At 36.7% G+C, this 15326-nt stretch overlaps 1 protein-coding gene across 10 annotated transcripts in view; it reads right to left on the reverse strand.

The window, feature by feature from the left end:
• The window catches only part of Dlgap1 (DLG associated protein 1), a 358523-nt gene that overhangs the window by 200464 nt on the left and 142733 nt on the right, over window positions 1–15326 (reverse strand). For all 10 annotated transcript variants that reach the window (XM_026394509.2, XM_026394510.2, XM_026394508.2 and 7 more), the window contains one exon: window positions 2969–3146. In XM_026394509.2, coding sequence (XP_026250294.2) covers window positions 2969–3146 — 178 coding nt within the window. The remainder of the gene's footprint in view (window positions 1–2968; window positions 3147–15326) is intronic.

Consider the following 15326-nt stretch of genomic DNA (forward strand, 5'->3'; position numbering starts at 1 on the left):
TAAATTGCACCAAAATGATGCTCCAACTATTTCCTTGAGATTGGGATAGACAGTGTGTATCTTGGCAAGGATTAATTAGCACTGATAGTGTGAGTTTCTTTTTTAACAATTTTCTTTTGGCACCAGGGATTGAACTCAAGGGCACTTAACTACTGAGCCACATCCTCAGCTCCTTTTATTATTATTTTTTAAGATTTTGAGACAAAAATCTCTCTAAGTTGCTTAGGGCCTTGCTAAGTTGCCGAGGCTGGCTTTGAACCCGTGAGGCTCTTGCCTCAGCCTCCCAAGCCACTGGGATACAGGTGTGTGCCACCACAGCTTGAGATTTCTTTAAAGGAGGGAAATGTATGGTGGCTCACTGCTGGACTCCCACAGGTCAGCTTTCCCTGGTCCTCTCCCTGCCCTGCCCTTGGAGGCTGATTGTGGACCTTGACTTGCACTTCATGATTCCATTCAGATCGGAAAGCTCTATTTTGATGGCAGAGACAAAGTGGGAGCAGTGGTCCTATTCCAGGGTCATTCTCACAGTCAGACACTTCAGCAACCAGTCTACCGTTTCATCATTTCTTTCCCAAGTTCATTATTTGTTTCATCCATGTAAGTACCACACTATGTCATCACCACCACCACCACCACCACCACTGTCACTGCCACCACCACACTATACTACAACTGCCATGGCCATCACTACACCACTGTAAGTACCAATACTACCACCACCATTACCACGACCACCATCACTACCCCGAGAGTCATCACCATCACCATCATCACCATCAACATTGTTATCACCATCATCACTACCACCACACTGTATCATCACCACTTCACAACAACAGCACTAATTTTCACTGTGATGATCACAATGTCTTCCAAACCAGCCTCTGCCTCTAACTTCTCATCCTCTAATCTTTTCTATATGTTGTTCCCAGATTGATGATCCCACATAAAAGTTCTCGCCAATACCGATTACCTGTTTAAAAGCTGATGTTTTATTAGTCTTCACTAATAAAGGCCAATTCATTTCTCTTTTTTAAAAGTGAATAAAGTCCATTTCTCTGAACCAAGCATATAAAGCCATCCATAAAAAAAAAGAAGTGTCCAGAACAATTTTCAGAAGGGACCTCCCCATGCGGTCTCTACAATTATTCTAAGCTCCAGCAAAAGTAAAGCACTCACTATTTCCTGAATATGCTTTAGGTTAGTATTTTCCAAAGTTCGGATCAAATTGCAATGCTGTTAGAATCACTTTGAATATTCATTAAAACGTGATTTCCTAGACCTCATTCCTAGAAGCTTGCTCCTGGGTCCTTACCATCTTTTTGTTAGCTTTGGGATCTAGTGGCCAATTTTATGGCCCCAGGGAAAGTCCCATTTAAACCTGCATATCTTACAGGTATGTTTCTAAGGACTACTATTTATAAAAATATAAAGCAATTGGCATGGGAGTTCCTAACAAAAAGCGTCTCTTACTCAAGAGTGTTTCTGAAAGAGAGAGAGAGAGAGAGAGAGAGAGAGAGAGAGAGAGAGAGAGAGAGAGTTTTTGTGGTGGTCAAGAAGATAATGTTTGTTATGGAATGTTCATGTTTTTTATATGCCTTCCATTAGTTTATCAGTCTGTGAATATTATGTACGCTCATCCTTGGATAACTTGCAAAATCTGGCCCATTGTTTTGCTCAAACAATATTGGCTGAATTAATGGTAGAGTTAATTCATTATTTTTATTATTTTTATTTATTTTATTTATTATTTTATTATTATTATTATTATTTTTTTTTTTTGGTTTTTGGTACTAGGCATTGAAACCACTGCTGCTTTACTACTAAGCTACATTTCTAGTTCTTTTTTTTTTTTTTTTTTTAAAGAGAGAGTGAGAGAGGAGAGAGAGAAAGAGAGAGAGAGAGAGAGAGAGAGAGAGAGAGAGAGAGAGAGAATTTTTTTTAATATTTATTTTTTAGTTCTCGGCAGACACAACATCTTTTTTGTTGGTATGTGGTGCTGAGGATCGAACCCGGGCCGCACGCATGCCAGGCAAGCGCGCTACCGCTTGAGCCACATCCCCAGCCCCATTTCTAGTTCTTTTTATATTTTTATTTTGAGACAGGGTCTTGTTAAATTATTGAAAACCTTGTTAAATTATTGAGGCTGTTCTCAAAGTTGAGATCCTCCTGCCTCAGCTTTTCTATTTGCTAGGATTACAGGTGTGCACCACTGGGCCCAGCTGTACAGTGCTTATCTTTAAAAATTGTGCTGTGAATTTATATACAGAGCCTCTAAGATCATTAAAAAAATACCCTTCTTGAGCTAGTTCAATGGCAGAACACTTGCTCAGAGCATATGCAAAGTCCTGAATTCAATCCCCAGCACCACAAACAAAATAAAACAGAAAACCAAAAAAGAATACCCTTCTTTATGCCCTCCCAGAGGGAGCCTCAAGGCACTTTCTGCTCCTCTGGTGGCCCCTGCAAACTGCAGGGTCAAGTCCTCTGAGTCCCAGGTTTTCTTTTTCCCTGAACTGAGTTCAGTCTTTTCAAATACTGAGGGTTTTGATGGGGTTCAAGAGTTTTAGCTCAATAGTTTGGATGCAGCATTCAGTCATCTGTATTGAGTCTTCATCATTGAGTCTTGGTTCCCAATTCGTCACAGTGGGACTCTCATTACCAAGACACAATACCCCTCAGGACCCAATTGAGGTAAATGGGTCACATGTTGCTTCCGTGGGCCTGAGTCCTGTCTTGTGACCTGCTCCATACTTTAGTACTTTTATGATTAGACACTGCCTTGGTTTTGTCAGTAGCATCTATCCTGAACATGTGCATACTCTTTACAGCATGTGATTGGACCACCGGTCTGATTCATCAATGATCTCCGTGGGGAGTGACCATATTTCCATCTCCGGTTCCCTCAGTTATCGCTAACCCTCTGCAGCTAAAGACTCCTGCCCACCACTGATCTGATGGGGCTTACCTGGCTAATGGTGCTCATTGCTCGCATGTAGCTCTCATTCCGGGAGCGGAACTTTGGTGATGTGAGCAGGCCTGCAGGGTCTAGGCTGTCCAGGCTTCGGTTGATGGACACTTCACTGACTGCCCTCAGGTAGCTGTGACTCCGGATCTGGAGTTTGGGTGAATGTTCATTGGAAATCCTGGAAGAGAACAATGGAAGAGGTGTATATTCCAAAATGTAGGCCGTGATAAGATGCAAAGCTACCATTATTTATGTATCACCCTAAATAAAGCAGATGTCTTCCTGAGGTTGCCCTGTGACTTCCCATGGTATCTCAGAAGGAAGATCATTTTTCCCCCTAGGTTCATGTTTTTGTTTTCCTATTTCATTTTTTTCTTTTTTTTATTATTAGTTGTTCAAAACATTACAAAGCTCTTGACATATCATAACATTTGAATCAACTGGGTTATGAACTTAATTTTAACTAAAAATTTTAATAAACATATAGTGATTTTACATTTTTAGGGGGTATGGGATGATATTTCAATGTATGTAGACAATAGGTAAGATCAGGTAAGGGTAAGTGATGTACCTATCATGTCAAACATTTATAATTTCTTTGCATTGGAAACATTCAGAGACCCCTCTACTAGTTATTTAAAATTCACAATTAATTGTTGTCAATCGTAGTTTCTCTACTGTACTATAGAGCATCAGAAGTTATTCATCCTATCCAACTGTACCATCGTATCTGTTAACCATCCTTTCTTCATACTCGCTACCCTTTCCTTGCCTCTGGCAACCACTATTCTGTTATCTATTTCTATGAAATTAACTTTTTTAGCTTACACATATACGAGTATTTCACTTAACACAATCCCCTCGAGTTCCATCCAGGTTGCCATAAATGATAGGACTTCATCCTTTATTATGGATGAATAATGTTCCATTTTCTTTATCCATTCATCCATTGATGGACGACACCTAGGTTGACTTCATATCTTGGCTATTGTGAATAGTGCCGCAATAAATAGAGGAATGAAGATGTCTCTTCACCGTACCAATTTCATTTCCTTTGGATATATACCCAGTAGTAGGATTTACTGGGTCATATGGTAGTTTATTTCTAGTCTTTTAAGGAAACTCCATACTGTTTTCCATAATAGCTATACTAGTTTACATTCCAATAATAGTGTGTGAAAGTTTCTCTTTCTTCACATAAGAAACTTTTTGACAGGAAACCATTAAGATCTGATGATACTGAGAGCAATTAAAATTATCTTATTCTTTCAACCATGAAACAATCTTCCTATTCACATGGTCTTAGGCATCCTAAGGATGGAGATAATAGCAATAACTCTCCTGACCAGAATTCTGAACTGTGTAAGGTACAAGATTTCCTTTGCATCTATTTCTTTCTTGGGGTCCTCTTTTTTGCTCTTGGACTCTCTAGTAACAGCCAGAGGTCTGGACCTGAATCTGTGGATCCATTTACTCTCTTTCTCTCTTATCTATCCACCTACCTTGCTGCTTATCTATCTCATCTTCAACTCTTTCATATAATTGAGATTGAACTTAGTGAACAGAATTGAAATCTTAGCCATTAAAAATGCACACATCTCTGAGTCTTGATATATAGTGACAAGTCTTTACATACTTTGTATTCTTTGGATTTATTCCAAAGACTATAAAAGTAGGAAATTCTCATTGAAAATAGCAGCCTATACAGCAGTACACAAAGCAGAAAATGGGTCTCTTTCTCCCTGTTCCTGCCTCTCAAATTCCACATCCTTTAGAGAACTAGCTTTTCATAGCAGTTTCATATATATATATGTATATATATATATACATATATTCCTCATTTTTTCTATAAATATATAGAAATATATATTTATAAATAAATATATATAAGTACATAATTTAATTTGTTTTGTTTTAAATTTTGTTTTTACATGGAATCAGGGTGATTTTTCTTTATTATTGTTGTTATTATTATTATTGTGGTGCAGGGAATTGGACCCAGGGCCTTGTATATGCGAGGCAAGCACTCTACCAACTGAGCTATATCCCCAACCTGATGATAATGATGATGATGATGACGATGATTATTGGTATATATGGTGCTGGGGATTGAATCCAGGGTTTCACACATGCTAGGCAAGAGCTCTATCACTGAGATACATACCCCCCACTTTTTAAAATATTTTTTATACGTGTACACAATACCTTTATTTATTTACTTTTATGTGGTGCTGAGGATTGAACCCAGTGCCTCATACATGCAAGGCAAGCGCTCTGCTACCGAGCCACAATCCCAGCCCCTCCAGCCCTTTTTATTTTATTTCTGGGACAGGGTCTCACTAAAAATTGCCCAGACTGGCCTTGAATTTGTCATTCTCCTGCTTTAGCCTCCATGGTAGCTGCACTTACAGGTATTATGTCACCATGTTCAGTAATTTATTAAAATTTTAAAATTTTGACTGAAATGTTGATTGCAACTAAAAGAATTAAGGTTGATAAGAAAAGAGATGTGTATTCAATACAGATATTATTTTTTATCATTGACCTTGGAATCTAGCTAATGGTATTTGAAAATGAAAAAGAAATAGGAAATACAAATATTGCAAAGGAAGACAAATTTTGAATATTTACAGATTATATAATTAGTTATCTGAAAGATAAAAGAAAATTGACAGAAAAAATCAGGAAAATTAATAAGAGAGATCCTTGAGGTAGCTAGATACAAAGTCAAAATAAACGAGCATCTTTTCTATATACTTCCACCACCAAATAGAAAATTTAACTTAAAAATCTCATTCAAATTGAAAAAATGTAAAATAAATAGAAGTTACAAGTACTAAATATACCAGAATTTTATGAAGAAAATGATAAAACTTTATGGAAGGCAATAAACAAGGACCAAGTCATGCAACGAACAAAACCACAACAAACAACTTTCCTGGGTGGAAATGCTCAATTTTGTAAAACTTTAAATTTCTCCTAAATTGATACATAAATTCAATGCAACTGCAAGAAAAAATCTCCATAGAGTTATTTATTGGGATGTAACAAAGTCATTTAAAAGTGTACATGAAGTTCACAGAAGCACTTTATATATAAGTTAAAGATGGAAATAATACAAATGTCCATAAATTGATGAACTAATAAAATGAGGTATAATTGCATATTATTTAGACAAGAAAAGGAATGAAATATTGGCACAGGCTACAGATGGAGTGAACTTTGGAAAAATCAGGCTAAGTAAAAGAAGCCAGTCACTAAAGACCACATATTATATAATTTCACCTCTATGAAATGTCGATCAAAGACAAATCCTGTAAAGGCAGAAAGTACCTTAATGGTTGCATAGATCTAGGTGGAGAATCGATGGGGGAGATGGTGGTAGAGGGGTGTTTATCCATAGGATCTGGAGTTTCTTTCTGAGGTGATGAAATTGTCATGAAATTGACAGTGGTGATGGTTGTAAAACTTGAATATATTAATCTGATTGAGTTGTGTATTTGATTTTTAAAAATATATATTTTTTAGTTCTTGATAGACCTTTATTTTATTTCTTTATATGCGGTGGTGAGAATCGAACCCAGTGCCTCCCACATGCCAGGCAAATGTGCTACCACTGAGCCCCAGCCCCAGCCCCAGCCCTTGAATTGTGTATTTGAAATGGGTGAAATGTATGGTATGCATATTATAGTCTCAATAAGGTTGTTAAAAGCCTCAAAATAATCAGATTTCCTTATGAAGAGAGCTTGGAGAGTAGGCCAAACTAGGGAAAGAAAACCAGTTAATGTGCTTGCAATATTGCAATAGTTTAAACAGGTGATAAGGACTAGTATCAGTGATACTTGAGAGGAACATTTAAGTTTGAGAATCCACATGAAAAGTGGATGTCGAAGACAGGTTAGAAGGTGGGGGTTCAGAACAGTTTGAAAATAAAAATAAAAAGACAAGAGGTTGAATGCCCTCCATCAGATCTCCACTAAACTTTATAGCAACAGAGATAAAAACTGCGTGGTGTTGATAAAGGAACAGATAAATCAGTGGAATAAAATAAGGACATGAAAAACAGATTCAGATAAGTGTTTGAACTCAGTATATTGCAAAGATGGCAGTTGAAATAGGTGGAGATGATATCAAAGACGTAATAATGAGTTAAACCAGTTGTGCATCCATTTGGGGGAAAAATGGATCCCCTACTATCTATGTAGATTAAGCATAAAAATATTAAAGACATTCAAAGTTCTCTAATGTTATACAGAAAATTACATAATATAATTCTAATTTCTATACTTAAAATTTAAAAACCTACCAGAAAATTATGAAAACAAACAAGTAATCTTTGTGCAAAGCAATATGACAAAGACAGATTTTAGAAGCATGATATTAAACCTAGAAACCATTAGGAGAACGTCTGACAGGTAGAATTTACTAAAACTTTTGTTTAGGGCTGGGGTTGTGGCTCAGTGGTAGAGTGCTTGCCTAACATGTATGAGGCACTGGGTTTGATTTTCAGCATCACATAAAAAATAATTAAAGGTATTGTGTCCATCTATAAAAAACAACAACAAAACAAAAAATACTTTTGTTTAGCCAAAGACACTGTCAACAAAGAGTCATTGAGTAGGAGAACATATTTACTGTACTACACAGTATAACAAAAAGGGTCCACATTGTAATATCTGAAGTGGACTTAAAAATTAATAAAAAATAATGCAATTAACTCAACAAAAATGGACGAAGGCTATAATAAAACTTATGTATTTATTTTTCATCAGAAAAATAAATACATAAGCTCACAGGAAAGTAAATTTATATACCATCAAGCACATGACAAGATATGCTAATAATTAGAGAAATGCTAATGAAAAAATGACATATGTTTATAGATCACATCCCACATCCATGTTCTCAGGTGGTAAAGATATTTCAAATGTCTTCTTAGCAGCAATGTATAAAACTTTACTTATTTATTTATCTATCTATCTATTTATTTTTGGTATAGGGGATTGAACCTAGGAACACTTAACCTCTGAGACACTTCACCAGCACTTTTTAAAAAATTAAGTTAGAGACAGGGTCTTGTAAAGTTGATTAAGGCTTCATTAAGTTGCCGAGGCTGGCTTTGAACTTGAATTTCTTCTGTCTCAGTCTCCTGAGCTGCTGGGGTTACAGACATGGGCCACTGTGCCTGGCAAACTTTACCTATTCTTAAAGCTTATGTGGAATTAATTAACTACAACAGCTGAAAGAGAAAGTCTCAATAATACTAAAACCTGAGAATTTGATTAGCAGTCACTTTCCCCCCCACTTGTACTGACAGAAAAACCAAATTAAAACAGATTTAGAATCTTTACCCAAAGTAAACCTCTTATGCATTTTACTGTTACAAGAAACTGATTTAGAAACATGCCCTATAATTTTCCAAGTAGCTCTCAAACATGAAAACACCTCTGCCAGGTCAAGCAGATATTTTCCATATTGTTATGTACTATAAATATTATGGTGATTTACCCTGGGTCGCTTTACAAGTGTCCATGCCAAAAGTTCCAAACAACAAATGAAGAAGTTATTTTCTCTTAAAGGTCTGTTTTAGAAAAGTAGAGCCTAGTTTGAAGCACTTGTATCCTAAACTTCATTTCGTCTTAGAACTTAAGAGTTAGATGACAAACATATTTCTTTGGCTATTTTACAAGCTGACCCAGAGCAATGATGATATTGTCAACATAAATGATGATACTATTCTGAATGTTTATCAGGGCAGCAGTGGGGGTGGCTATTTCATAAATGGTGTATTTTTAAAGGAAGAAGTAAAAGTCTGGTGTTTCAAAAATTAAGTGTCTGCTGGCTGAGCTGGGGAAATGAGGCATTGTTGCAACAATCAGTCATTCTGGCCACTTGTTATAAAAAAAGGCATAATTCCAAAATTTCAAAGTGCAAAATCATTCAGAAGGAATTGAATGCTTCTACTCTGGTGAGTCATTCCTGATGAAACCACACATACTTTAGTAATGCACTAAATATAAGGAAATGAACTCTTTTATCTTAACCACTTAGAGAACAGAGCCCACAGCTGTCAACACTGAGGGGACAGCATGTACCTGTGCTCCTAATGCAGAAATACTCAGCAAAGAAACACCAAAACATGATCTGTTGATTACTTTATCTTTGCTTCAAAAGAAAGTTGATCTGCTCAGAACAAGGGAGGAGTGCATATTTAGAAATGTTAGTTCTCAGTTTGGATTAGTTTTTGATGTTGGCCTATTGAGTAACATCCATCGTTTCCAATTCTTCATCAGAAATTACTTATGAAGATGAACTTTTTCTAGTTCATCAAAACTGAATCGGGATTTTGGCTCTGCTTGGACCAGCGAGTCCCAATCATTGTCAGATCCTTTAAGTGCACTAAAGACAGGAAGCTCTAAGGTGATGGTGAAGCTGTTTTTGCAAAGAGAAAATGCAATACTCAGAGCACAAAGCTTTAAGCCAATGTTTCCAAAGAGAAAATGATCAACTTTGTAATATTGACTAAAAATATGACTTTGGGTGATTGGCAGTTTTTTTTTTCCTCCAGAGAAGGAAATGTTTTATGATTCCAGATCATTGACTCTAATGGGAGAAGCTCTGAAGGTGATGGGCCATCTTACTGATCCATCTGAACCCTAATTTTTGTTATTTTTCACTTTGTCTTGACTCTGAGATATAAGGCTATCCCACAGGACCCAGGGGAAACATTTTATTGGGTTAACTTTGCTCTGTTTTGAAAATGAATGTATCTGACCTTGGTCATGACACTTTTATTGACTCATGCTCATAAACATTCAGGGCTTAAATGGAGAGGCTCTGATTCCTTGGGCTTCAGTGTGGATAATGGCACTTTAGTGGTAACAGTGCTCAATCACTAGCTTAGGGGCTTAAGCACAGTGTGTTTTATTAGTCAATCTGCTTTGGTAAAACTGGGTCCAATATTATTCTAAGCAATCTCCTGTGTAATGTCTTTATTTATTTATTTTTTTGGGGACCATAAATTGAACCCAGAGGGGTTTAACCCCTGAGCCTCATCCCCAACTGTTTTTATTTTTTTGTTTTGAAATAGGGTCTTGCTAAGTTGCTTAGGGTCTCACTAAGTTGCTGAGGCTGGCTTTGACCTTTTGCTCCTCCTGCCTCAGCTTCCCGAGTTGCTGAGATTACAGGCGTGTACCACCATACCCAGCTCTGTCTTTATAAATGTTTAAAATTTCATGTAAATTGTTTACTTGTGTTGGTATCATCTCAAGTTATCGCCACTTAATAATCATAGCTGACATTTATCACCATTTATTAAGCATTCAGCTATGGCTAATACTCCTCTACAGATTAGAGCCTGTGCCTTTGAGAGTCTATATGTTGTTGAAGGTAATTGAATGGAAACTTTGCCTTCTTCATTTTCCACATTCTCATACTCTTCCTGTATTTTATTTCTTTGAGCATCCTACTTGGACTTTCGTTTGGATCCCTCTTTCTCTAATTTGCCCTGGGATATTTTTATCCCCTAAGATATTATAATTGTTTATCTTCTTGTATTATTCCACATTCTCTCTTTGGAAAAATCTCATCTACACAATAGCCTCTATTACCAACTTTTATATTATTTACTCACCCATCTACCTGTGATCCACAGCTCTCTCCTAAACTTCACAATGAAACTCTCAATGAATGACTGCACATTTCTACCTGGATATTCCACAGGTCCCCCAAACTCATCATGACCTCCAGATGACCCGTATCTTTTCTGTCAGAATGGCTTGCTTTCATTTATTCTACAATGAGAAGGAATGGCATCAAAATCTACCAGCTCAACCCAAGCCAGAGATCCTGGAGTTTACCCTGCCTCCTTTTCTGGACTGTCCAAATCCACTTGGCCATCACTGTTCATTTCTCCTTTATGCTTCATGCATGTACTTACAACTGGCTTTCTCTCTTCCTCAGCACTTCTTCTGCACCACCATACCCAGCTATGTCTTTATTCTTTATTCACCATACCCAGCTATGTCTTTATTCCTGCACCACCATACCCAGCTATGTCTTTATTCTTTATTCACCATACCCAGCTATGTCTTTATTCCTGCACCACCATACCCAGCTATGTCTTTATTCTTTATTCACCATACCCAGCTATGTCTTTATTCCTGCACCACCATACCCAGCTATGTCTTTATTCTTTATTCACCTTACCCAGCTATGTCTTTATTCCTGCACCACCATACCCAGCTATGTCTTTATTCTTTATTCACCATACCCAGCTATGTCTTCCTTCATTCAGGCTTCACCCTGATTCTCCTAATCAAGCTCCCTGCCACTGGTCTCGCACCCTCAAATGCATCTCTTTTCTCCTGCTGGTTATTTTGACCTTCTCCTTAGGTTCCTTCTGTGAATCCTCTGCCCACAGGACAAGGTCTAAAGTCCTTCCATGCTTTTTCAGCCTTACCTTCTGCTACTCCCTCACATGGAACGTGCATAGCCTCATTCTTTGCTTGACATATCCCCCTTCCTCCTATTTCCAACCACAAGACTCTTATTCCATCTCACATTAGCAGGTTACTAGGTGCCAGAACATTTATTGAGTACTCCTTTGTTCTCTCCAGACTAAATGAAGTATTTCTCCACCTGGACCCTGCTGCCTTTTATCTTTCTTGTTACACACTTGCCCCACTGTTATTTTATTTTTTTTTACATGTCTGGGTAGCCTTTGGATTTTTCAGAAGTCAGAATCCTCACTTCATTCATTTTATCACACAGTGATACACTGACACAGAATTAAAAGAAAAGACTAATGATAAATATCCAACACTTGGTTGAGAGTTTCTTTTATGCTAGGCACTGTGTTCAAATGATCTCATGAAACAGATGAGCAAACAAATAAATAAACAGGGAGGGTAATTCCATGGATCATGGTTCTAGGCGTGAGTTTGCCTTTACAAATTTTTATTTCTTTTTTTATTTATAAAAACCTCATAAAGGACTTTTAAAAAGGTTTATTGTGATGTAATTCATATATCATAAGACTTCACCCCTTTAAAGTGTGCCCTTTGGTGGATGGTAATATACTTGTAGAATTGCATAGCTATAATCCTGTCTAACTTTAGAAACTTTTCATTATCCTCCTCCCAACAGCCTTGCATCCATTAGTAGTAACTCTCTATTCCTCCCTACCCCACCTTTTCTGAAAACCACGAATCTACCTTTTGTCTCTCTACCTTTACCTGTTATGGACACTATGTATATGGAATCATTCAACCTGTGAACTTTAATTTATACGACTTCTTTTACTTATCATGACATTTTCAAGGTTCATGTTGCAGCATGTGCCACTACTTCATTCCTTTCTATGCCTTCATTTTGTGTCAGTACATATCACAATTTGTCCATCTATCAGTTCATGAACACTTTCTTTGTTTTTGCTCTTTGGCTATTATAAATAATGCTGTTTAAAAACATCACGTACACGGGGCTGGGGTTGTGGCTCAGTGGTAGAGTGCTTGCCTAGCATGCACGAGGCACTGGGTTTGATCCTCAGCACCACATAAATGTAAAATAAAGATATTGTGTCCACCTTAAAACTAAAAAATAAATATAAAAAAGACATGTACACATTTTATATCGGCATATAAAAGCTTTATAGGAAAACTTACTCAAGATAAAAAAGCAAGAAACTTTTCATTGATGGAGTGTTACGGTTTAGATGTGGTGTTCCCCAAAGGCTCACCATGTGAGACAATGCAAGAAGGTTTGGAGGAGAAATGATTGGGTCATTGCCTTAACCTAATCAGTGAATCAATCCCTGATGGGATTAACTGAGTGGCAACTGGAGGTAGGTAGGGTGTGGCTAGGGGAAGTGGTTCACTGGGGGTGTGGCTATGGGGTATCTATTTTGTATCTGGTGAGTGGAGTCTCTCTTTGCTTTCTGATCGTTATGTGAGCTGCTTCCCTCTGCCATACTCTTCTGTCATGATGTTCTGCCTTATCTTTATCCCTGGGGAATGGAATCAGCCTTCTATGGACTAAGATCTTTGCAACTGTGAGCCCTTAAATAAACTCTTCCTTCTCTACAATTGTTCTGGTTGAGTCTTTTAGTTGCAGTAGTAAAAAAGCTGACTAAAACATGGAGTGACTTTATGACTGGCAAAGTGGAAATAATACATTGGCAAAACTGAGCTGAAGGTGTAGCTCGGAGGGGAGCACTTGTCTCGCATGTGTGAGGCCCTGGTTTGATCTCCTATACCACAAAACCATAAAAGAAAGCCCGAGACAACTATCTACCTATCCATCTCTCACTGATAATTATATAATAAATACAAAAACAGTGAAAACAAATTTTAAAACATTTTCCTGCTTCTCTAAATGACAAATGAATAAGCATTAATTCAAAAACTGTGATGAAACACAATTTGCATGATATTAATAGCATTAATGACAAAAGAGGGGAGAGTGAAGGGAGTCATATTGAAGCAAAGTTTCTGTATATTATTGGAATTAAATTAATATTAATATGAACTAGCTTGTTAAAAATTTTTATTGTAAATTCCAGAGCCACCACTATAAAACCAAAGGAATTTAAATGTTACACTAGCAAAAACATATAGAACACCAAGTAAAGCAATAATAGAGGAAGAGAGAGGCAAAAGGGACACAAGACACCTAGGAAACCAAAAGCAAAATGCGGAATCTAAAACTATCCTGTAAACAGTTGATTAAACTGGATTAAACAATCCAGTTAAAAGGAAGAGATTGAGAATGGATAAAAAACAGGATCCAGTTGTGGTGTCCACAAGAGATATTCCAAAGACTTAAATACACAAATAGGTTGAAAGTAGGATGGTTGTAGAAGATGTAGCAGGTAAACAAAAACCAAAAGAGAACTGGAATGACTGTGCTAATATCAGAACAAATATAGTTTAGGAGAAAAAGAAATGTTATTAAAGATATAAGGGACTTTTCTTGTCTTTGTGTGTGTGTGTGTGTGTGTGTGTGTGTGTGTTGGGGGGGGGGCGTGCATGCACTTGCTGGGAATTAAACCCAGAACCTTGCACATGCTAAACATGTGATCCACCACTGAGCCATACTCCCAGTCCTAGGGACATTTTATAATAACAAAAGTGTCAATCCCTCAGGAAAACATTATAATTATAAATACATATGCACCTAATAATAGAGTCCAATCTATACAATAAAAATGGACACAATTAAAAGGAGAAATGGATAATTCAACAACAGTAGTTGGAGACTTCAATACCTGACTCTCAATAATTGATAATACAATTGGATAGAAACTCAGCAAAGCTCTAGAAAAGTTGAACAATACTACTAACCAACCAGACCTACAGGTGTTCTAGATTACTCCAATGAACAAAATCAGAGCACACATCTTTTTCAAGGACACATGGAACATCTCTAGGACAGACTACATCCCAGGCCATAAAATGAATTTGAATAAGTTTAAGTGGATTAAGATTACATAAATTATGTCCCCATCAAAATAGAACTAAATTGAAAATAAATAACAGTAGCAAATTTTAGAACCCCACAATGATCTGGAAATTAAAAATCCATTTCTAAAAACCCATGACTTAAAAGAAGAAGGAAAATCAAGACATTTCCAAATAAAGGAAGACTGAGATAATTCATCCTCAAGAAATTAAAGAACATGGTAGAATACTTTGAACTGAATAAAGATAAAAACCTCATATGCCAACATTTATGGGATGTGGCTGCAGCCGTGGCAGCATGAAAATTAATAGCTTTAAATGCCAATAGTAGACAAAAAAATTTCAATAAATAATCTAAGCTATCAGCTGAACAGCCTTGAGAAAGAAGAGTAATTTAAATTCCATGAAAGTAGAAGGAAGGCTACGATTGCTTTTAGAACAGAAACGAATGAAATAGAAAATAAAACAAAAAGAAATTTATTGTTTTTTTAACACAATTTGGTTCTTTGAAAAAAAATCTATACTTTAGCTAGATTAAATGGGGGTGGGGGGAGGGAAAAAGAAGCAGATGACCAAAATTAGAAATGAAAGAAGAAACAAGATGATGGACATATTAGAGATTAAAAGGCAAATCTAAATTCAACAACCTACCTGGAGAAATTCCTAGAAAAGCAAAATGACCAAAACCAAAAATAAAAAATGTGAATAGATCTATAACAGGCAAAGTAATTTGTAATTAAAAATCATTACAAAGAGAAAGGCTCAGGGCCAGATGGTTTCATTGGTGGACTATATCAAACATTTAAAGAAAAAAATAATTCCAGTACTTCACAGACTCTTCTAGATAATAGAGAAGGAAGAAGTACCTCCAAAATCAATCCCTGAAGCTAGTATTACTC

The sequence above is a fragment of the Urocitellus parryii genome, chromosome 13 (genome assembly GCF_045843805.1).
Source record: "Urocitellus parryii isolate mUroPar1 chromosome 13, mUroPar1.hap1, whole genome shotgun sequence".
Taxonomy (NCBI): domain Eukaryota; kingdom Metazoa; phylum Chordata; class Mammalia; order Rodentia; family Sciuridae; genus Urocitellus; species Urocitellus parryii.